This window comes from Dermacentor variabilis, chromosome 2, assembly GCF_050947875.1.
Source record: "Dermacentor variabilis isolate Ectoservices chromosome 2, ASM5094787v1, whole genome shotgun sequence".
In the NCBI taxonomy this organism is placed as follows: domain Eukaryota; kingdom Metazoa; phylum Arthropoda; class Arachnida; order Ixodida; family Ixodidae; genus Dermacentor; species Dermacentor variabilis.
Window position 1 is genome coordinate 60,516,155 of NC_134569.1, and position 24,707 is coordinate 60,540,861.

Here is a 24,707-nt window from a genome sequence, read left to right on the forward strand (position 1 = left end):
ATCCGCATTTATAACAGCTCCTTCACTGAAAGGTTGGCCCTTTCGTAACTACGTAGTTTCATTTTCATTCCAGGCACTCACCTACTAAACTTCAGAGGTTTACCGTAAAGCCATCCGACTATTGCACCTTGACACGCAAGACATTGTGTCTTATGTGTATCGTAGTGAATGCTGCGCGGAGTTCTACTATACCAGGATTTGAAGTCATTGAAGAACTATCGATGATGCTGGCTATCAAGTACCGCAGTGTCGCATACACTGAGTCTATTCGAGGAACAAAGGCAGCATCTGTTTAGGTTCCTTGTAGACTTAGCGCCTTCCCTTCGAGCATGATATGCGCTTGCATGTGCGGAGACATGCGACTTCGAGAAAGATTAACCGGTAAGGATTTATACCGAGTTCAACATGCGAGGCTGGAAACAGCAGGGCTTGATGCAGAGGCGCAGCTTGAAACTTTAGATTATGTAGCGAAAAGCTGGGCGGTCCCGCTAAGGAAAAATTTGTGAGGAAACCAGACATTGAGTAGGTGCGTCCGCCAAGAACAGCGAATGGTGATTACAACTTGGGCGTAGAACGAGCACTCAGCTTTTTACCTTTCGTCTCTGTAAAAGTGGAGCTCTTGTTGTGCAGCCGACTTCAAGGATATCTTGAAGGGGAAAAGACATAAGTTGTGCGCGCCTTCGTTCGAGGTATTCTTGACAATTTATTTCGATGGTAGAGAATAAAGCAGCATGTGTTTTGGTGGCCAGAGCAGGATAGATATTAGGAACACTTTCTTGTACTCGTAGTGATCGTAGACTGCGTGCGCTCACATAAGCTACGTGTTCTACTCAGCGTGCTTTGCACATTGTTAAGGCGGCGGTGACACACCTGCACAAACCTTAGAGATTGATCATTCTAAATAGGGCAGCAAAACTTGATAGATTAGTGGATATGTGACGGCCAGTTGTAGAGGTTGATGTAGCGGAGGCTAGAACGCCGGTTTTGGCGAACAAATCTTTTTGAGCGAACAAATAACGCTCGTGAACCGTTATTTCAGCTAACGTTGGGATATCTCAGCTGGTAGGAATTAATGTGAAGCACTCAGCCATGGAGCCTGTCCAATACATTGAGTGCCTAAAGCCAATTTATTCTGTTAAATAAATCATTAGTGCTTGTGGCAGCGCCTTCTGCTGAAAGCTTAGTGCACGTCATTTTATGTGCTTAAAAGCGACGGTCATGTTCACGTCAAGCTCTTACCCTACATATTGCTGTGCGAAAAGAATACTCATGCATGATGGCTAATGCGCTCTTGCGATGGCTTCGTGCGAACGAGGCCGCTTCATGATGTACCGTCTATCGGTTCCGGCGAGCGACAATTTCAGTGACTAGACCTGCGACTAATTGTGACTACACTAATGTTGCGAAACAAGCGAGGTCCAGCACAAGTTATTGTCAAGCTTAAGATGCTCTGCTTCTGCGTATACTGAAAGGACTTGCGCGTTAACTCGCCTCCAGGTAATACAATTTTACAGCGCAGCTGTTTGTGGCTAGTTTCTGGCGTATCCAGTCTCCGTGGACATAGATCGACTATTTTTCGTACATGAGCCAATCCCGAAGATGGTGCAATACCGGGCTGACCGACGACAGATTTGAAGCAGGTGTTAAGCATTCCCCATACAGGGGCCGATCCCGAAGATAGTGAATATCGAGCCGATCCGCGGCGGAGGTCAAGCAAGCGTTAGGCACTCCCCATACTTGGGCCGAACCCGAAGACAGTCCGATGCTGGGCCGACCCGCGGCGGAGGTGAAGCAGGCGTTAAGTATTCCCCGCACGTGCGCCGATCCCGAAGATAGTGCAATACCGGGACGATCCGCGGCGGAGGTGCAGTTCGCCAGTAACCAGCCCCCATTCACAGCTTCGCTGGTCATCCTTCTTCACACAGTGGAGGAGGAGGAGGAATAAACTTTTATTCTAGAACCAGCACTTTATGATGGCCGGGCCTAAGCCTCCCACGAAGGGACGTCGAGGGCTTGCCTCGCCGCCGCATCGCGGGCGTGCTGGGTCGCCCAGGTTTGGTCGTCGAGGACGGAGCTCCGCAGAGCCTCATGCAACCTCGACGAGAGAGTCGTGGTGTTAGTCTGGGTGTACTGTGCTGGGCACTCCCATAGCATATGCGGAAGCGTAGCCGGGTGAATTCCACAGCACCGGCAGTTGGGGGTAGTGTAGACGTCCGGAAATATAAGGTGGAGGCGGGCGGGTGAAGGGTAACGATCTCGTTAAGGCATTTCACCTCAGTCGCCGAATCTTCCCCCCGCCTCACCCAAAGTTCAGCCGGGCGCAGGCTACCACACTGCGTCTACTACAAACAAACACGTACCCTTCACACAGTGGAAGGGCACTGAATTTTTGGTTAACTTGATCTTAACCAAAAGCCCCGCAGCAGGGGCGCATACATTTCTGAGCTAAAATTTCGTAATATCTATCCTGAAATTCTCTAAGCGGATAACTCTATAGCTTGACCGTTCAGCATCCACGCGCCGGGCCCGAATGGTGACTACAATGGCGACCGACCCCAATGGCTGCAACATCTGTATTGGCGGCGCTTAGTGAATGCGTCGAAGACACGTTATCATTCGCTGAAAACGCCGATTTTCGGCCTGCCTTCGGCCTGCCTTCGGCCTGCCTTCGGCACACTTCTGAGTGAAAACAGCAGCTCACGATGAATGATTACGCTGGTCGGTCGGTCGGTCGGTGACGACGCGCGTTTTTTACGTTATTTTGTTGCTTCATCCTCTGGTGAATAAATAGGGCTAGAAGAGTAAACATTACCGCTATGCTCTCAAGCCTCGCTCGCATCTTTGGAACAGGGCGGCTACAATGTGGACGCCGTGGCCGAGTCCCTGGCTGCCTGCATGGCGACGCTCATGGGCGAACCCTGCGGCTCTGTGACAAACATGCAGCCCTCCGCAAGGTTGGTGGAAACTGCAGAGCACGCGACTGCGACCACTAGGAGGCGGTATTGTACGCATAGGCCGTGTGCGCACGCACACGGCATGCGCTTCTTCAATGTAACCGTCTTTAACTTGAATGGTTGCTGTGCACCGCCACTTCATCGCTGGGCGTAGGAGTGAACTCCACCTCTTCTGTACTCAGCAATAGCTCCCGGACGGCGATTTCATTCGTGGGGCTTGGATGCTCTTTGTCGTGGAATAATGTCACCGCAGGAAGGAATGGGGAAGAGGCGCTGCCTTCAGGTATGGTCTAATATCACTCGTCGTTAGCTGCTATAACGTACAAGCGACTGTGCCGTTTACGGTCGAATGAACCGTGCTTGAAAAGGCACGTCATATAGAGTTAAGCACATCCATGGTTCCTCACGTGGGCGCAGACAACACCACATATCGTTGACCAGAATAGACAAAAAAAAAAAAGAAAGACAACCAGGCAGGGGTCTCGAAAGAGACGGCGCGAACGTTTCACGCAAGCTGCGAGAGATTATATTTAGACATAACTGAGCCAGCATAAAATCGCTGAGAGAGCATATAGTTGCCTAGCCTGTTTACCATCATCTTACTTATTCAGAACGAATACATATTGTAAACAAAATTAAGTGTGGCTATCAGTTCGTACGCGAAGCAAGCGGGAGATCGTGAAAAAGAATGCACTTGTACGAGCATCCAAGACGACGCCCCAAAAGCGATTGAAAATTTTCTACCGGAACACAAGACTTGACAGAGATACTAGTATGTCACATGCAGCACAAACGACAGCCAGCAAATGTTTGTTTAAAGAGCAAGCCACCAGTGATTACCCGTCTGGAAGTGAATCTATGCTCGTGACAGTTGGACGTCGTGCGTTTTGTCCATAGCGTGTGTCGGACAAACCTTTACGAAACAAATTACACGTAATTAGTTACTTGTAAGTTAATTTTTTTTATTTTGTAAGTGTTCGATCACATTTGGTTAATCAGTAATGCCGTCTGTAACTATATTACTTCTTTTTCAGCAACCAGTCACACGTAACCAGTTACTTTATTGACGAGACAAGCTGCAACAAACGACACGTCTCTCAGGGCTTTAATTTGCTGGGAACTAGAGCAGGCCGTCCACGGTCGTACCATGCCGCAGTCTTGCGGATGCGTGTGTTCAGACAGGCAAGCCCGGGAGCTCAGTGCTTACTTCCTCATCCTAACGCTCCGCCAGATGTTGGCCGACGAGGCGAACCGGCGCCCACGTATGGTTCAATGGTAACAGCCACTTCGAACGTTAATCACCTACAGACAGTCTTTTTTCAGCATTTCATTGCTCTTGTTTGGAGCATCTCTGAGGTCCGCAGAAAAAAAAAATGAAGCGCCGTGCTTCGTAGAGGACTAAGATGAACAGCATCGTAGTACTGAGTATGCACTATCTTGTGTACAAGGTGTTCGTACGTTACAACACCACCTTGCCCTCTCGCGCACACGTCGAGCATGCTTTAAGTGTGTCTGTAGCTGTCTTCGTACAAAAACGAGGGAAGATGATCGACGAAAATTTGATGACCAATTTTCATTGAAGCTGAACAACGTGTGAAGGGCTGCAGAGGACTCACCCGAAGATCCAGGCAAGCTAGTTCTGTCTACTGTGTTCGTGCAAGAGAGAGAGAAATTTATTTACAGAAAGGCAGAGAGGTCAGCCTGAGCTATAACTTGCTCTGGCCTGCTACTCTGCACTGGGGAGGAGGAACGGGGAGGGAAAGGGCTGATGAATGATGATGGTATAAGGAAGAGATGCGTATATACAAATTCACAGAGTTGTGGCATATATTTATAAAGGTTATGAGCATAATAACGTAAAAGTAATAAATTATCTTTATTATTTGCTCAAGGACTTTCGCGGTGTTGTAATTGGCAACCGCAATCAATTACGTTCTTAAATGGTGCAATTAATTCTAATCGGTTACGTTGTTTGTGTCACGTGTACAAGTGAATGAGTGAGTGAGTGAATAAACTTTTATTGGGTCCAGCAAAACGCGATAAAATGCGCACCCGGCTAATCCACCTCCACGTGTACGATGACGTAGTATAATACGTATCGTTTGCATTGCGGACGAAGCGCAGGTAAGCTAATTTCTGTCTTCTAGTTTGTTGTCCTTTGTTTAAGACGTCTTTTTCCTGTCAGAGGTCACACGATGTTGGACTAGCGCGTTCGGGGTTCCAAAGCCCACTTTTCCAATAAGTATTTCCCTTCACCTGTAAATTCTGGGTATTGTGTTTTTCAAGCTTAATAGTGCATGCGTGATATGTCGAGTTGGACTGCTTAAATTCCATGCTACAAAAAGCACGAGAGACAAGGACGAGGGGGCAGACGACAACCCGGTTTCACACGCTGTTCACAACGTGAAACAGTTGACAGCTATTTACCATTTTTGTCCTAACCATAAAGGTACTGTGTAAGAAGCAGTGCCAATGTGAAGCGAATTCGCACCAATTGACCTTCCAGCTTTGCAAACGCCAAGGCAGCTCTTTGACACGCCGGGGCTTGAAATTTTCGCTGCAGCACAGCTACTCACTGCACTGCGAAAGTTCTGTATTGCGTATACGACGCTGGCTCCCGCCTCCTTTTTATTTTTCTTCTTTTTTTTTCAGTGCCATGCATTCAATCGCGAAGGCTAAGGCTGCAGTGTCGCCATACTGGAAGTGCCTTACCGCAGAACGTACGAATGTTTCTTTTTCTATTTTGTTCTCAATCAAGTGGAAGAATTCGTATACTGTGTATACATGCAAGGACACCTTCTTACCCTACTTTGGCGACCGGAAACTCATTTTTCATTCTTGCCTTGCCTGAGCTGTTTCTACACCACCCATACGTGTTCCCTGTTCCGGTAATTCTAATGCGAACGCTCCAAACATAATAAAACCGTTGATCCTGCCGCCATGATGCAGCACTATCGACAGCGCACGCGCGACTCGTGCGTGGGTCGTTACAAGGTCTTCATAGAGGAAGCGAAGTTCATTACGTAGGCTCGGTAATTACATAGGCTCTGTGGCGGCGCTAGGACATCGTTCACGTCATGTTTTTAGGCAACAACAACGACAACCACATCGTTCTGCATTCCGCTGCTGGCACGAGCGTTGTGTTCACGCACACCATACTCAGCTTCGCGCATCATTGGCGACGCCGTGGAGGCTAGAGATACTTTTTTTTTTTTGCCGTGGCTGAGTTCACGCTTAAAAATAGTTCGGTGTTTTGGGACCAATTTTTTTGAAAATGATACCTACATGAGCTAAGCTCCGAGCAAAAAAAAATTATAATAATCCTAAGAAACAAACAAACCGCGTATACTTAATCGACTGCTAACAGGATATCTTAGATCAATTTACTTTTCATTGTTTTTCTTTTCGTGTTACTTATTTGCAGCTTTTTTTTTCGCGGGATCCTTCAAGGTCCTCCCTTGCCGACTTAGGGTCCTCTCCGTTAACAGCGTACTTAGATATATTACAGCGTTTGCGCCTTGAGAGGGAGACATTCCGAGGGCCCACTAGAGAGAGAGAGAGGAAAGGGGAAAGGCAAGGAGGTTAACCAGAGAAAAAGATCCGGTTGGCTACCCTACACTGGGGAGAGAGGGGAGGGGGAGGTAAAGTGGTAACAAAGTAGAGATAAGGAAAGGAAGGAGCGTAGACACACAATCACAATCGGTCACTGGCACCGAATACTGTCATCGCACAGCACAGTGACACTTGCCGCACTATCAACATCTGTTCAGGCTACAGCCGCCTGTCCAATTCTGTCGCCCTCAAAAACCGCAACAGTGCCCTCGTCGCCCTCTGCTGCGATGGCTTGTGATGGCGGTATTTTAAAATAAGTTCCTCTGTGAGAGGTCTTTGGTCAAAGCGCGCTATCGCGGTTGCGAGTGATTGTCTCTGCAAATTATATCGAGGACAGTCACAAAGAAGGTGTTGAAAAGTCTCCTCGTCACCACAGTCCTCACACGTGGCGTCGTCGGCCCATCCAATTCGGTAAGCGAAAGACTTGGTGAAAGCCACCCCTAGCCATAGTCGACAAAGCAAGGTAGCTTCGCGACGGCAGAGTCCAGCTGGAATACAAAGGCGCAGAGGGTAGTCAAGATTCTGGAGTCGGTAGTCGTGAAAACTTCCAGCGTTCCACAAGGAGAACGTGATGTCACGGCTGATAATTCGAAGTTTTCGAGCGGCATCTGTCCTTGATAACGGTATCGGCTCCTCTTTGTCCCCTTGAAGAGCCGACCGAGCAGCGTTGTCAGCGTGTTCGTTCCCTATGACTCCGCAGTGACTTGGAAGCCACTGAAATGTCACGTGGTGTCCTTTCTCAGTTAAGGTATGAATGAGTTCTCTAATCTCAAATACCAGTTGTTCGTTTGGTCCGCGCCGCAGGGCCGATAGCAAAGATTGCAGTGCAGCCTTCGAGTCACTGAATATTGACCATCTTCGAGGTTGCTCTTGGCTGACGAGACGAAGTGCAGCGCGAAGGGCTGCAAGTTCCGCGGCCATCGGTGCCGTTGGGTGACATGTCTTGAAACTGATGGTGGTGGCTTTCGCTGGGAAGACCACGGCTCCAGAGGAACACTGGAGAGTTGCCGATCCATCAGTATAAATATGTACGTGCTCGGCATACCTCTCGTGTAAAAGGAGCAGAGTTAGTTGTTTAAGAGCAGGTGATGACAGCTCAGATTTTTTCCTGATTCCTGGTACGGTGAGGTGCACTGCGGGTCGAGCCAAACACCATGGAGGAATCGATGGCTTAGTTGCGGGGGTGAAGCCTGACGGGAGGCAGGTGTAATACTCCGAAAGCGTAGTACAAAAGGCTGCCTGCGGCCTTTCTGACGGTAGCGTTGCCAGATGGTGGGAACAGGCACGGGCAACGTGCCTAATGTGCACTCTCAACACTTCTACTGCAATGTGTGTTTGTATAGGTTGGTCCCGAGCAAGCGCAATAGTCGCTGCTATCGATGTGCATTTTGGCAAACCAAGACAAACTCTGAGAGCCCGAGCTTGAATAGCCTGTAGAGCACGAAGATTTGTCTGGCAGGTGTTGGTCAGTACGGGCAAACTATATCTCAAGAAGCCCAGAAAAAGAGCCCTGTACAATTCCAACATTGCATGCACCGACATTCCCCAAGTCTTTCCTCCCAGAAACTTGAAAAGTTGGGAGATTGCTGTCAGACGCTTTTTCAAGTAGGTCACGTGCGGGCTCCAAGAGAGATCTCTATCAATGATTATGCCAAGAAATTTGTGAGTCTTCTCATAAGAAATTATCTGGCCATTTATTGATATGGCGTAGGGTGTCATTGGTTTGCGAGTGAACGCCATCAGTGCACATTTGTCTGACGAGATTTCAAGACCTTGGTTGCGGAGGTATATAGCTATTAGAGTAGCAGCTTTTTGAAGTCTTGCACGTATCTGAGGACGTGTCACACCTGAGGTCCATATACATATGTCGTCGGCGTACATTGAGATCTTGATCGCTGCTGGCAGATGATCAACGAGACCAATGAGTGTGAGGTTGAATAGGGTAGGGCTTAGTACACCGCCTTGAGGAACACCTCGGTACGTGTAGTGTAGTGCGGTTTTACCATCACCGGTACAGACAAAGAACGATCTCATAAAAAGGTAATGAGAGATCCATTGGAAAACTCGACCACCTAGACCAACCATCTCAAGAGCATCGATGATAGCCTCGTGAGATACGTTATCGTATGCCCCCTTGACATCCAAGAACAAAGCTGCACATAATCTTTTGCGTGACTTTTGAAGCTGGACGTACGTAGCGAGATCAACAACACTGTCTACTGAAGAGCGATCTCGACGAAAACCAGCCATGCCATTCGGTAACATGTTGTAGTGCTCCAGGTACCACTCCAAGCGGGCAAGGATCATCTTTTCCATTATCTTTCCCACACAGCTGGCCAGCGCTATTGGGCGGTATGAGGTGGGTTCAAGTGGGGACTTGCCTTGCTTCAGGAGAGGGACCAAGCGGCTTATCTTTCGTCTCCAGCAGTTTCACAAGATATGTTAAATGGTTTTCGGATATCGAGACACACGGGAGTGATCATATTCCCACATACCTTGTCATCAAAGGAATGTCCAGTCCCACCCCACGGAACACCATTCGATTAATTGACTGGACCACTTTTACTTCCACCATGGAGGTTGCTTGTCGAGAGGGCTTGTCCTCTGGATTAGAGGAAGCAATCAAGTCTGCAATGCTACACGCCGCGCGCACGGTCACGGTTTCGTCGAAGCACACGGAATTGGATATAGAGTTGGAGCGACTTCGTGCACTCCGTCGTCGTGCGGAGCGGCGTTACCGGCGTACAAAATCCATCGAAGACCTTAGGACAGCCAGACGACTACAAAAGAAACTTCAACGTCGCATGGATAGATTGGCATCTCGACGTTGGGCAAGATTTTGCCAGTCACTAGACCCCCGAAAACCACTTTCCCACATCTGGAGAACCATACGTGGTCTACGTTCCTTCCCTGAACAACGCTTCCCATTCAAAGCGCTGGCGCTCTTCCAGGGGCGTCTAGAGGCTGATGTTGCAGAAGAATTTTGTGCAAGGATCGCTGGCCAAGCAACCGGTCCAGGCTTTCGAGCCCCCAGTCGCATCCCTGTTTCACGTGACGGCCGCATGGATCTTCCTTTCATAATGGAGGAACTAGATGCGGCTCTTGCTCTATGCAGGCGTTCTTCATCCGCGGGACCAGATGGAATATCCTACCGCGCCTTGAACAACCTGAGTGATGGCGCACGGAGAGAACTGTTACATCTCTACAACTTATCTTGGCAGGATGGCATGGTTCCCGAAGAATGGAAGGGCCCACTAAGGGTCTTAATAAATAAGTAGAGTGTCACCTCCGTCGGTTACAAAAACCATGTCCTTTAATCATCTAGCAAAACTTCGCGCCATTGATCCAGAGTCTTTTTCGGCGCAGTGCAAATTTTGTGGCCGGACGGCATACTTAGATCATATGGCATGGGCTTGTCAGCAGAACAGAAATGTATTGCAATAATAAATGAGCCAACGTGGGAGTGCTGGGAGGCGGCCCCGTCAGGCTAGGATGTCGAGGAGCAACGATCCCTCGTATAAATTTAAGATCACGGGCAGCGACTTTTGCCAACGGTGTCCCGGACAATGGGGCCACCAGTCTTCCCGTAACTCAAGCCCTCTGGTTTTCAATAAAAGTTATTATTACCATAATGATCAGCCTATCGCGGCGGTCTCACGTGCATGCTCGCGCGAGCAAACGCCATTGGAGTGCAGCGAAGCACAGAAGGAACGAGCGCAGTGATAAATTTTGGTCACCGAGCTTTTTGCATAGCTTCTACAGCGTTGTACCTGACGTGTGCAGCGGAGTAGCACACTATCGCGTTGTTGCTACTGCTGCTGCTTCTCATAGTTGCTCATAGTTGCTGCTAAAAACTTGTCATCGCTACAATCATCTTCCCTTGTACGCTGTTGTCTCTAGAAAAAAAGCTCGTCATTTTAAATAGGCAGGATTGCATTCTTTATATTTGTTTAGAAATTTTTATCAGTAACGAGTGCTGAAAATAATGAGGGGGGAGGAAGCAGGGGCACCGTGTACGTGAAAGACCTCCTATTTGCAACAATAAGCACGTCGATAAATGGCTTCCCACATATACGCATGGTTTCCATGCAGTACAGGTGGCAGTTATCGATATTTACGGCTCTGTATTTTATATGTACAGTTAACCGGCAACCAAAGAAACGTGAGGCAGTTGAGCACGTCCATATCTATGCTTAAATAGCGGCTTCCCGCTAGTTTAGTCGTTCTTATCACGAATTTCAAGCTCCCTCGTTAACTTGTTTTTTACCTCCGATGGGGTAATTCTCTTTTTCGATGAGCATATCTTTCAATTGAGGAGAAGGAGTAGGGGAGGACAGCAGCCTGTAAAGGAGGGGAGGAGCACACAGGTGGCGTGGATGCAAGTGAATACATCTCACAAGTGTTTAAAGCTATGTAAGCCTCATCGTTACCAGACGTCGTAGGTGGGCCGACCTCACCAGGAAATTAGAAAAATAAAGAAAAGCCTGCGAAATTATAGAAGCATACTTGAGTTCGTATTAATAATGCTTGTCCTAACGCACTATTACATTCGTCTGATTGTAACATCGCAATTTTCTGTTATTTATAGTTCCCCGTCATATTGAATGAAGCGTTTCGTGTAATAAATGTAATAAAGGTCATGTAATAAATTGATACGCCAAATTGTGCGGTGAAAAATCTCGAGTGTTTCGTTGAACGTAGTCATTGTTATATACTTAAATTCGCCTGCTACTGCGCGGATTTTTGTGCGCACTCTTCATGCTACTTGAGACCGCATAATAAATTGGTTGAGCCTCTCGCCGATCGATTTGTAGTGTTTTACATTTATATTCCCACTTTCCATGCTGACACTGGTGGCGTTCTCTTTTTGCATAAGTTCGATTTCGCTTCCTTGCATGCATTAATGATTCATTTGCTTCTTTTTCCCCCCAACAGCAACGCCTATTGTTGTGGAGCCTCAAGTTGATATAGAAACTGTAAGTTTAACTTAAGTCTCCTTTTATTACATGAACGTAAAGGAGACGGTGACACACTGAAGTAGCTCTGGCGATTCGTTTTAGCATAACAGCACATAAGTGGTTATGCTCTCTTATATAGCAGCAATAATTAGCCGAGAAGTACAACTGCACAAACGCACAGTACGTGAGTGGTTCTCATTAAAAAATAGCATGAAGTTTAAGCAAAGGGCCGCATAACGACAAAATGTTTCAAAGTCAAGCAGGTATAGCAGAAACGTCATCTGCCTACCGGGAGCATAGACAGGCGATGTTAAGAGACTTATAAGGGATGCAGATGTAATATTTCCCGTGAGACACGTGAGATATAACAATGTAGTTGGCATCATCTGATATTCTTTTGTAAAATAATAATAAAATATGCTTTCAAAACGACGAGACATCTTCCTTTTAACGCATATGTCGGCTGCGCATGCAAAGTGCACATTTTAGGGGACACGATGACAATTAAACATGTTTTGTAGGTTCGTAATCTTTCTTGATATTTAGCATTTCTGGACTATTTATTATTTTGATGCCTTTTAAGCACATCTCTACCATCGAACAGCTTTACCTCTATAGAACTGATTTAGTGCTGCAAGTTATAAAAGCATATTCGAGCCTCACAACTAAACTTTCGGTACATTTAAGTTTGCGGAGGTGCGTTTTACCCCCTTCGATATCGCTTAAGCATGGCAACAATTGCACGAAAGATAATGTATAAGGACTACGAAAGCTGTGTTAAGATACAGCCTGCACCACCTGCTTTTATGCAATCTTTCTCCTGCAAACTTTTGCTCTCGATTATCACTTTTTTTTAAATATGATGCACCATTATCAGGAGACACTAATCTTGCTCAGCAATTGTGGTCGCTTAGTTGAACATAAACTACATCTCCATGCAGTGTTCGTGCCATTCAACGGTGACATTTTGCTGCTATAAAGGTGTAAAAACACTGCTCCGTGCTTGATACTTTGTCTCATGGTTATTAAAAAAAAATCTTGCAACGCGTTTCAATTATATGAAATTCTTCGGGATGTACGTAACCTTGGGGGACGTCACTGAATTCGTATTGAGACATTGTGTTCAGCTTCTACAGCGGTGGTAAAGAAGGGCCGTATAGATAGGGACGCAGATATTAACCATGCCAGTTATTCCGCAACCATGTTGCTGAAAGTACGTCTGTATAAGCCACACTGTCACCTTTGCTCACCTCCTCACAATGATATGGGCTTTGTCTCAGTGGCAGATTCCCATCCTGCGCTGCCCACACGGGAACATGATCAGCAGCCTGCCAAGCCAGGGTCTAAGCGCGGACTTGAGGGGCCTGGACGACGTAAACAAGTGGATATGCCTCAAGTGCTTTCAGGTAAGCCATGGATGATGCTTTAACAACGAAAGTGCGGGTATCCGTGCCGTAATATGAAATATGACACACCATTGTCAAAGCACTCGCCATAGCAGCATTGCCATTACAATATTTTTAAGCACCCGGGTAAGCACATTTGCTTCATAAGCCGTCTCTCTCTCTCTCTCTCTCTCTCTCTCTCTCTCTCTCTCTCTCTCTCTCTCTCTCTCTCTCTCTCTCTCTCTTTAATTTTTTTTCTTTAGAGCGCAGCTTTTAGAAGCCCTTTGCGTAACCGTGCGAGATCGCTCGTGGTATTGTTCGCGCGTCCGTCGTCGTCTTATTCCACAGCTGGCTCCGATGCCGCTCACCATGCCAGCGTTCCCATACTGACCCTCCCTCTGCGAAGGCGCTGACGGCACTGTCCTATACTGCCAATCGGTGCGGTGACTTCGGTCTTAAATTCTTTGCCTCAATATATCGCGAAATGAAAACACGCATACAACTACGCTCAAATTGCCCATTATAGGGAGTATCGTAACCGACGGACATTTTTTTTTCACACTTGGTCAATGATTACAGATGCATACAGCCTCGTAAAATGACATCTTTGATCTATTGCACCTCTTTGATGCATAATTGTGTCCTTCAATAACAATCGTTGTCATTCTCGCGAGGAACTGCTTCTTACGGTGTGCCGCGGGTGCTTTCACGTCTAGAGTGTCGTGTCGTTGTGTGTAGTTCTTTTACAGGAAAGCACATTGCAGGCAGTGTCATCGAAAGGAAACACTCGAACGGACAATGACCAGTCTTTCCGGTGACCGAATTACACATTAACCAGTGGTAGTCAGCTGCGCTGGACTCACTTGATTTCTTGTACACCAGCGCCGGTAATCACAAAATATTTTTTTTTGTAAGAGCACTCCTATATTGGGGGGGGGGGGGGGAAGAGGGGGGCTGTCGAGCGCGTACTCTCCACTCACGATATCGATCGCCCTGCTAACTATATATATGATCGGGGCGGCAATGACCATAAGATAGCGAGACCATCTCTGCGGCATGACTTATGTAAGATTAAGCTTTGTGAATAGGCCCTCTTTCGCATCTGGAAATAGGGCTTCTAGGCGTGCTCTCTGGGCACCCCTTGCCCAGCCGTAGACGACCTTGTGGTAGAGCATCCACCGCGGCTGTGGAAGGCAGATTAGAGCTGCGACGGGGCACCTACCGGTAAAATAGGTACAAGCGGAGCTCCTGGTCCGGTGTTCGGCCATTATAGGAACTCAACGTTTGAAAAGGGGTGTTTCTTCCAAACGAGAGTGGCGGCCCCACCTAATAGTGCTAATTGGTGCTTTGGGAAATCACGTGAAATTCGGGACGTCACACGACGTCATGGGAGCTGCCGAAACCGTACATTTGCAGAATTTTGTAGTGCCTACAAGGCTCGACGGGATTTGCACGGCGCGGGCTCCTTCCCCAGGACAGTTCACTCCCAAAGAAAACCAAGTGTAGGGTCAGGGGACGCATGTGCCCATTAGAATAACCGGTGAGTAACCGTTGTCGGCGTAGTTTTGAAACTCACGTCCTCCTGCAAGCGAGGCGGAAACCATCGTATCCCGGAACAGCATTGCTGTTCCAGGACACGTCTTACAACATTACGGCTACCCGTCCAAGTTTCGTTTGTGCTAGACTGCTGTATCAAAAGCTGGAACTCGTACGTGTGTCGTCACAGGTACTGGAAAGTGACACCAAAAGCGAGGCCCTGGTCGAGCACGCCGTCAAGAACCAACACCTTCTCGTTGTCAACACGCACACGCTGCATGTGCGTTGCCTCTCTTGCCGCCAAGGGGTCATCCACAAGGTACGCGCTGGCGATGTCTACGGGCCGACTGAAATCTGAGCTACGCGACGGATTCTTTAAACAGCTATAGAAAAAAAAATTGGACACCCAACCTCCATATGTGGGAATCTATGTGAGCGGTACTTGGTTGAGGCGGTTAATTAAACTGTATGTGTCTGTTCCGCTCCTGCACCCCGATTTGCAGCATGTAGATGACGTGTCTGCAAGGCAAGAAGACAAGTCGCGGAGATCACGTGACCCAGGTGAACGCGGATTAGATGGTCTCTGATATCGACCTGACCTACTTTTCATTACACCATTTCCGGGAGCGGTCTACTTAGCTGCTGCGCTGTCTCTGGGATCGGTCTATATATTTTGCTTTGCGAAGATACAGACCGAGCTGACGTGCCGTATACCCCAACACCCCGACGAAGTAGGCGTAGAAATATTTACTTTGATTAAGAGGTTATGCACTTGAAGACGTATGTTTGCTGAGCTGGCGCGATTTGTTTGGCACAGCATTTTTTATACACATATAAATTCAAATGTGCGATTCTTTTTGTTGTAGCTACTGTGCTAAGGCATTTTGATTTTTGTAACGTGGCTATGGGCTGCATACTTTTCATGCAATATTTATGTATATTTTTTATTATTATTCTTTTTGCTTTGTCATTACCTTGTCAACTGTATTGCCCCTCCTGCATGGGCCAATATACTGGCCTGCAGTATGAATAAACAAATAAAATAAGTTTAGGCGCCGTTTAGGGACCGTTTAAAAAGCACTACTGTGTTGTTCCGACACCGCGAAAAGCTCTCAGGTGAATTAATGAAGGCTTATCACATTAGAAAGAAGATCTCACAATGTGTCAGACAGCCATCCATGTCGCTGCAAGATAGGGAGGTTGCCTTCTTAGGTATCGGGTGAAGAAACTGCCTCGTGCCATAACAATTTGTTCGTTGCGTTGGTTAATCAGCCGTGACATGTGTGTCACCGTCGAAACAGGCGCCTTCTGTGATATGAAGATTGTTTCAGATATTGTACCTGCGTATGCTGGGGGAAGGGGGGCGTGTTGGTCATGTGATCAGTGTTATATATATATATATATATATATATATATATATATATAATAAACTTCATTGGTTAGTCAGCGCGGTATTGTGTCGCCTTCTATTCATTTTATCCACGTCTGTCGCACTGTAGTCATGCATGAAGCTTCACTAACTCGCCCGATTACCCACCTTATTGTACCGTTTGTTGTTTAATTGCATAATTCCGTAGAGAACAATGCAAAAAATTGCCTCACTTGTAAGTGTAATGCGTATGGCTATATGTAAACCGATTCGTTATTTCACGGCTCTCTTGCATTTTAGCCATTCGGAAATACAGCTGCGGTGCTCACAAACCACGGTCAGCAATGCCAGGGAATGTACTCAAAGGAAACTTCGCTTTAATATATTTTCCGAAGTCTCGGAGTGTTATATGAGAACGCGGCATGGACTGCAGCCCTGACTCTCCGCGCTTCATTTTGAGTCTTGGAAAGCGAGAGAGGCAAAATTTGACGGGGGAATTATGTAGCGGAAAAACCAAGCGCTAATAAAACTCAGGCGACGAGCTTTTACAACGAAGCTGTATATGACTAGGATCCTTGGATTCCTTCGCCTCCGCAGCTTAAAACTCGACCAGTCACAGCGAGAGGCGCGCGCCACTGGGTTCCCTGCAACACCACCAGATGGCGCTCGCCTACGCGCACGCTCGGCAGCCCGGCAGTGCGGGGAAAAGAAAAAGAAAGAATCAGAAAGCTCGCCTTCGCGCATAGAGTTCGCCGCAAGCGTTTCCCGTTAGAAACTACAGTTGCATATGCCGCAGATGCCGGGAAGCGGCAGCTGTAGCATACGAAACACGGAGTGACGTAACTACGCTTTCATATGTAAAAGAATAACCCGCCTAACAAGTGACTGCATTTGTGTTCTGATAGCGCTATGGAAAGGCCACGCATAGTTAAGACTTCCGAAGAGCAGCGCGAATACGATGAGCGACGAAAGGAATAGCAACGTCGATATGCTACACTGTGTCATGCTCAGGCTCGGCAGGACCCAGTTCAAGGCTATGTCACATTGGTCTATCGGATCAAGTGATACCACAGCTTCGCTGGCCAACCGCCTTCACAGCGTGGATTTTCTGGAGGCGATTTAAACACTGACGAGACCCGCCGCGGTGGCTTAGCGGCTATGATGTTGCGCTGCTAAGCACGAAGTCCCGGGTCAAATCCCGGCCGCGGCGACCGTATTTAGATGGGAGCGAAATGCAGAAAAAAAAAAGCGCTCGCGTCCCGGGCATTGGGGACACGGTAAAGATCCCCTGGCGGTAAAAAAAAATTATCCGGAATCCACCACGCTACAGCGTGCCTCAGAATCAAATCGTGGTTTTGGCACGCAAAAAACCCCAGAGTCCAATTCAACACCGACGACGATGCAGTGACTGATGTTAGTATGGCTTCACTATAATCCCTACGCCAACAGCAGGTGACACAGCTGTTGGCATACTTGAGTCCGATTTTCGGAGCCAATCACGCAGGCAAATTAAATTCTTAGGGTGTTTTTTCCAGAACCGTGGTCGGTATCATTATGAGGCGTGCCGTAGTGGGGCCCAGACTCTGGAATAACTGTGACCACTTGGGGTTCCTTGCACGCAATAGCCACCGCGGCGGAACCACTCACGCAGACTAAGCCATTGTTTGCACGTTATCTTGGGGACACTGTGATTGCCTCTCACGTGCGGCTGCCTGAACAGGAAAGTACACAATTAGTGAAAAGGACTCCTCAGTATCCCAGCCGTCTTAACACCTCAACTTCAGAATAATGATGTATCATTGAACAGATAGTTAGATACTGAGATCAAATATTGATATAACAGAGATCCACGTGTCGATCTTTCTTTTCAGAAAACTAAATTAGGCGAGCATTCTGCAACCTTTTATATATCATCATTACAGCAATCAACACATGGAATCTTGCAGATAGAGAAACGAGAAAGGCAAGAAGTTTGAGAGACACGACACAAGAAAGCGGGCTTAAACAGAGGGTGCAGCTCGCGCCCTGATTGTGCTTGTCAAGCTGTTAAGCGTTAAGTTTCTCCGCACAATTTGACAGATTGTTTTCATCTCTTCTCTTTCCAGGAATTCATTCCCATACTCGCTCAACTCCACAAATAGACGGAACTACGCCGGCACACCGCTTCCAGCACGCTGTGGTTATTGGTTCCTTAATTCAGTTCGCAAATCACTATTGTTACAGCTGTTACAACGGGGGAACACATAACAACCATGTACAAGTAACATCTACGAAAGGGCGTCATTTCTTTCTCGCTTTCTGCTTTCAAGGAAACAATAAACCTACCTTCTCGTTTCTGGTGTTCGTAAATTTTGAACGTACTACCTGTTTCGTAAGGAGAACCTACGCAGTGGTACGTAGGTTCTCCTACGTACCACTGTATATATATATATATATATATATATATATATATATATAGTGTGTGTGTGTGTGTGTGTGTGTGTGTGTGTGTGTGTGTGTGTGTGTGTGTGTGTGTGTGTTGAACGCTTTGCCGCGTCATTCTGACGATCACATTTGAGCTTCACAGCTTTCAGGCTTAGCGTCTAGCAGCGAGATGTAAATTTTCTCAAGGCCTGCAACTCCGATATACACGCCAGACGTTTCCGAATTCATGTAAATTTCTGAGCCCATCGGTTCCCCCCTCGTGTCATCAGCTTCGTATTACACACAGCCTCAGGCGTGCTATGCGGTGGCTTGTACTGAAAGCAGGAGGGGCACGTCAAAGAATGGAAGTATTATAGGCCCATTAGCTTGCTTTCAGTGTTGTACAATATATTCGCTAAGATAACTTCCAGTACAATCAGGGCAACGCTTGACTGCAATCACCCTAAAAAACAGGATGGCTTCAGGAAAGGATATTCTAAAATGGATCACGTCCATGTAATCAATCATTTAATTGAGAAATCTGGGGAGTACAATCAACCTCTTTATGTGGCTTTCATAGACTATGAAAATGCGTTTGATCTTGAAGAGAAAGTCAAGGAGGCATTACGTAATCAAGGAGTACAGGAGGTATACGTGAATTTCTTGGGAAATATCTACGAAGAATCTACAGCTACCTTGCTTCTCCTCAAGAAAAGTAGAAAATAACTATCAAGATAGGGGTCATGCAATTAAACGCAATCTCTTTAATGCTATTCACAGCATGCTTAGAATAAACATTCAATCTATTAAACTGGGAGGGCTTAGGATTGAGGACCAACGGAATGAATTGAAACAAATAACTGAGGAACTTAACAGAGAACGTGTAAGAATGGGATTGAAGACTAATATGCAGAAGACATAAATGTAATGTTCAATAACCTGACGAGAGAACAAGAATTCACGATCGTCAGTCAGCTTCTAAAGTCTGTGCAGGAGTGAATTTGTCAAGGTGGTTATTCAGCGGGGACCATGATTATGAGAAGAAAATTAACAATAAATAATAAAAATTGGTTGAAGTGCATATGGCAGGCACTACCAAATCCTTACTGGGAGCTCACCGCTATCGTTCAAAAATAAAAGTGTACAATCATTGAATTCTACCGGTGCTAACATGTGGTTAGCACCAGAACAAGTTAGGGACCGCGCAAAGAGCGATGGAACGAAGAATGTTAAGCGTAGCGTTAACAGACAGGAAGAGAGCGGTGTGGATCAGGGAGCAAACGGGGATAACTGATATTCTAGTTCGCATTAAGCGAAAACAAATTAAGCTGGGCAGGTCATGAAATGCGTAGGGCAGATAACCGGCGGACCATTAGAGTTATAAAATGGGCGCCAAGGGAAGGGAAGTGCAGTTCAGGACGGCAGAAAATAAGGTGGGGAGATGAAATTGGTAAATTTGCAGGCGCAAGTTGGAATAAGCTAGCGCAAGACAGGCGTAATTGAAGATCGCTGGGGGAGGCCTTCGCCTGCAGTGGACATAAAAATAGGCTGACTATTATTATTATTATTATTATTATTATTATTATTATTATTATTATTATTATTATTATTATTATTATTATTATTAGTCGTAGTAGTAGTAGCAGCAGTAGTAGTAGTAGTAACTCTATGTATTATGTTAATCCATCTGTATTAACTCCCCCTGTTACTTTTTACCCGATTTCTCCTGACTATATCGCTCCTGCCACTGGGTACAGCATGCTTGAATGGCCTATTTCAGGCTATCTTCTTTCCAATTTTTCTGCACCATTTACCTCCGGTTTTATACTAACAAGCTTCGGTTTGTTCTTCGTTTTCACAAATGCTGGCAACTTTCGGTTTTCTTTTCTTTCTTTTCTTCGAGAAAGAGCTCAATAACTGTATTTAATGCACGTCATTTCAGTGAAATAGCGGGAGGGGGTAAATTTGCTTGTGGTTATGTGCTCTTTATTCGAAACAATCTGCAGCGTAGCGTGTGTAAGGGATCATGGTTTCGGCGTGTTTGGACTAATAAAGCTACATAAGAAAGCCGGAAATGTCTTTTGGGCATGGGAATTGTGCCGGCTGCGCGACGTATTTGGGGATGTAATGAAGACTTGACAAAGAGCAACGATATTTCAAAGACAAAAGTAAAAACATTCGTTCAAAACTATTTACAGTGTTTCTGTTGCCACTGTCCTTTTCTTTAACTGTTGAATAAACGCCGCTGCAGTCTCAATTATCGACTGAGTTTAGCTTTTACAACGGCTACAAGCTTGGAATCAGATAGTGCGTGTTGATGCTGGGCAGTGCTTCCGCCACAGTAGGCTTTAGCGAGTTGTGTGGCTGTTTTCAAGCCTTCTCTCAGTGACACTTTCTATGCATAGCAGCGTGGCAGGTTCATATTGGGAAGTGTGAAGCAGCATTGAAGGTGACGAGGCCGCAGGAGTTCACAGCCAGCCACTCTTGGATTGCGCAGGCCCTGTGCGATTAATGAAATGAATTACTTAGAATTGGCGCCTAATGATATCGTGCACAGAAATCCTGTCGGTTGACTCTGCCACTTGGGGCTGCTCCGCAACGGACGTCATTGGCTTTTCACTCACCTGCCTAACAAACTCAACCGCCTGAACGGCATCTGTCCACTGGCGACGATTATTTATCTTTGTCACACATGACAAGTGGCTATATACTGCTTTCACCCAAGAAAAGAAGGAATTTGCTGACATTGAAGAAAGTAGTAGTGTCCAAGTCCCTACATTTGGCGTTTATAAGACGACTAGGAGAGCGTACGGATTCACCTCCTGTGTCAAACTGGAAGCCGGTGTCTATAGAACAATTGTGTAAGACAGGTAACAGAGGATTTGGTGATGAGGAAGTTAGGCGCCTAGACACATATAATGAAAATTTTAATGTTTATGAAAAACCGAAGCCACGTTCTCTAGTACCTGGTGCACCCGACAGATTAGAAGCCTATAGCTTATGCTAGAACAGTATTTTATTCTTTCCCTCCCATTTTTGTTAAGGCTGTTGAACTTCTTGGAAATAGCATTATCCCTGGAATGCCGTCACGGATTCGTTTTTATTTATGCATCTTTCTTTTTTCTTTTGTTTCGAAAGAGTCATACATGTGCCAGTTATTTCCATTCCCCTTTCGCCTCACCTGAGTCGAAACCCTGGGCGATGAACACGAGGCTGTAGACACGCGTCACGTCGGTGTTGTACATTTGTTCATATTTCTTTGCTGTTTGCATGGGCGTTTCTATGGCGACTGCGCTCAGAATTTCCGTCCCTCGCAGCATGTGTTGGCCTTCCGGTTCTCCTTGCGTATAATACTTTGTTTTCATTCGAAAGTTCGCCCTGTCGCATAAAACGTCACGAACACGCTATACGCACATGCACAGTTTGTCAAGGTTTCTGACCTCTAGCTTCGCGACGAACAAAGTGCAGATTTGAAATGTGTCGAAGCCACGTGATGCATACAGACGAGCCGAAGGCTCGTGCCTACGAGAACAACTTGATGATCAACGGCGCAATTCTCTCTGTACAGGAGAATGTGATAAATTCAACAGCGTACGTGCGATCATGCGCTAAATACTTAATCAGCCCGCAAATGTGGTCGTGCCGACATCCGCGTGAACACACAGCAGTTTATTATCAGTAGTCGAGTATCATTCGGTAATATGTCGCGCTAAACTTAAAGCAGTCCCTAATGAAAAAGAAAATAATAAGGTTGGTGGTTATATCGAGCAGGTCCGGGCGCATTTTTTTTTTTTTTGTTTAACACACTCTGTCGATGATGTGCTTTCTTGAATTTAACTTGTGAGGCTCTGGACTGACGAATTGTGCTGCTGCGTTGATAGACGGCGACAAGTAATCGTAAATTGTTGTAGCTACACCTGTGGTTGTTGTGTCGCAGTAGAGGCGGAAATTTGCATTGACGAATCATGGGAAATCTCTAGCGCCTAAATGGAGTGGCTGCCCATTTCACTTACACGCCCGGGAGAACAGTTGCTGCAGGTATTTAAGTTTATTCCAAAGTTTCCAAAGTTTTGATTTCGTATTTGCAGTACATGGTGCATAGGATATCTACAGCAGGAGGCCTACAAGCCGAAACAGCAAATGTGGCCTTCTATAACTACATGAACAGAGTATATTAAACAAGGGTATGCACAACAATCCGAGGTGCAAAAAGAAAAAAAGAACAAGCAACAATAGAGAAACAAATGTACAGTATTATGCTCTGATACAGAATGGCTAAGTATCAAAGGATTCGAACATGGGCTGTTTTAACATTTTTTTTAAACTTGTACAACGACATCGGTGACTTCAGTGGAGGACACAGGTTATTCCAAGTGGAGATGGCAAGGAAATAAGTCGTTTTCTTGCCATACTTAGTGCGTGTTTTTGGTTATAACAATTTGTTTGACAAAGCAAAACGCGTCGTGATATTCTTAGTCACTATATTGTCATGAAGGAAATTAACAAATCCACATATATTAATGGCTTTAAAGAGGAAAACCACGATGTGACATTTATGCGGTCTCTCAATGGGCAGGATATTCAGTGACTGGAACAAAGGCGCAGATGAGATGAACAAAGGCGCAAAAGAAGAGAGAGAGTGACGATCCCAAGTGCTTGCACACGCTCAGGAAAAATCCCTGCGGCTGACGGGTCAACACAGGTGCGTCAACGGACGCAATTACTATTCCAGATGAGGAAGAAAATTCACGCAACGAATTCGACATCATTATGAGATCTTCAAGGGCCGACTCATCCGTCATGGTATTTTTAATAGATTGTTGACTAGTTTTCGCGTTTATGCATTGATTAATCAATTTCCATTTTTCTTTTGCATCATTACTACATTCGGTGAGTTTTCTTTCAAAAGTCATCTTTTTTTTTTTACATTTTTAAGATCCCAGTTTACATGCTCAAATAGAAGCTTGTAACGGTGCAAAAGGCGCATATTAAATGGTTGCCGTTATTTTATACAAGCTGTTTTTTTTCTCTTTCATAGATGCTAGTAAGCTTGGAGAAACCCAGGGACAGCTAGGCGCGTCGTACCTCTTGGTCATTATATATTTTGTATAGAACGTAAATGCATTTGTTATAATGTGTGAGAACTTACCGAACGCCAGTTCAGCCTCCGCGCTATAGTAAGAAGAGTTGAAAAATCCACTCGTTCTATTTCATCAATGTAAGCCGGCATATCAAGCTTCGTCGTAATATAATTGGTTTTGTTGTCGTTACGACACAAGTCAAAGAAAAAGAACACTGGATAGTAGTCACCGGTGTCGACCTCTCCAACTCCAACACTTGATGACGACTCAACATTAGATAGAATAGTCTCAGGCAAAAAAAAAAAAAAAAAATATGCTTGGCGCGACATGCAGGGAGTCGTGTTTACGAGAGACTCAAAACCGAATAGATTGAATCCGTTAGTAAACTCTTCACAGCACGAACACGACTCATCAAGTAAATTGATATTGAAGTCGCCTAATATTTGCGCGCTTCTGTTTTCAGCTGATGTTTTTCGAGTGTTTTCAAGTGTTTTCGAGTGTCGAGTGTTTTCGAGTGTCGAGTGTACGAGAGTTGCAGAAGTGCTGCCGCAGTGGAGGACTCGGGATTCCTTTTGCCCACCTGCGGTTCTTTAACGTGCTCCAAAATGTAAGCACGCGAGCGTTCTCGCAAATCGGCCCCGTTCGAGATGCCGCCGCCACGTCTGGGATAGAAGCCATGACTTTCGAGCTCAGCAGCCAGCTTAATTGGTAAAGCACCACACGCATATTGCGCAAGATGCGGGGTCGGTCTGTGGCAAGTAATATTTCTGTCCACTTTTATTTAGCTTTACCTCATGATTTTTTACGTTTCAATGAAACGCAGCGGTGAACTTCCTCTGCACTTTCTCTGACCTTGTTGTTTTTCACTTCCTATGGTTATATGGTTTATCACTTCCTATGGCTTCTGATGGTTAGTAAATGAAAAATAGAGCCCCTCGGACCTCCTATTCTTCTCGCCTCTTTCGGATTGGTAAATGAAAGTAAATAAAGGTAACGTGACTTTTTATTTATGCCACTTCTTGAATTATCCACTTCAACTTCCCTCATTTTTTTTTTGTTCTCTCATAGATTCCTACGCCGTCTGGCTGCACGGCCGGGTGAGGTAAAGGCGACACAGCTACTCTAACAAATCGGTCAACAGACAGGCCCTAAACAGAAGTGCCTACATCCGGACACCGAAATGTCGAAGGGAATCGAAAGGAGCATCGTCCGGTGCCATTAGTCTTTAATGTTTTGCTCAACAACGAAGTCACGTCCTCTCTGTAAAGTTCGGTAGAATGCGAAACTTCCTCAGTCCGAACGTTGACAGGAAAATCAGAAAAGAAAGAAAAGCGCGGGCATACGAAGATTTTCTTTTTTTCCGGCGTCCTCAGCCCTTTCCCACATTTGAGCCCGGTGGGGTTACTGCA

General features: G+C 46.0%; 2 protein-coding genes across 6 annotated transcripts in view; one reads left to right on the top strand and one right to left on the bottom strand.

Moving 5' to 3' along the window:
• LOC142571959 (polyamine deacetylase HDAC10-like) overlaps positions 1-18,148 on the top strand; it is a 62,882-nt gene extending 44,734 nt beyond the window's left edge. For 4 of the 5 annotated variants that reach the window (XM_075680712.1, XM_075680713.1, XM_075680714.1 and 1 more), the window contains 6 exons: positions 2,851-2,954; positions 5,607-5,674; positions 11,502-11,542; positions 12,805-12,930; positions 14,636-14,764; positions 17,920-18,148. In XM_075680712.1, coding sequence (XP_075536827.1) covers positions 2,851-2,954; positions 5,607-5,674; positions 11,502-11,542; positions 12,805-12,930; positions 14,636-14,764; positions 17,920-17,955 — 504 coding nt within the window. In that variant the 3' untranslated portion in view covers positions 17,956-18,148. The remainder of the gene's footprint in view (positions 1-2,850; positions 2,955-5,606; positions 5,675-11,501; positions 11,543-12,804; positions 12,931-14,635; positions 14,765-17,919) is intronic. The other variant, XM_075680715.1, reaches the window with a different exon arrangement.
• Elp1 (elongator complex protein 1) overlaps positions 1-24,707 on the bottom strand; it is a 230,558-nt gene that overhangs the window by 105,633 nt on the left and 100,218 nt on the right. The window lies entirely within an intron of this gene.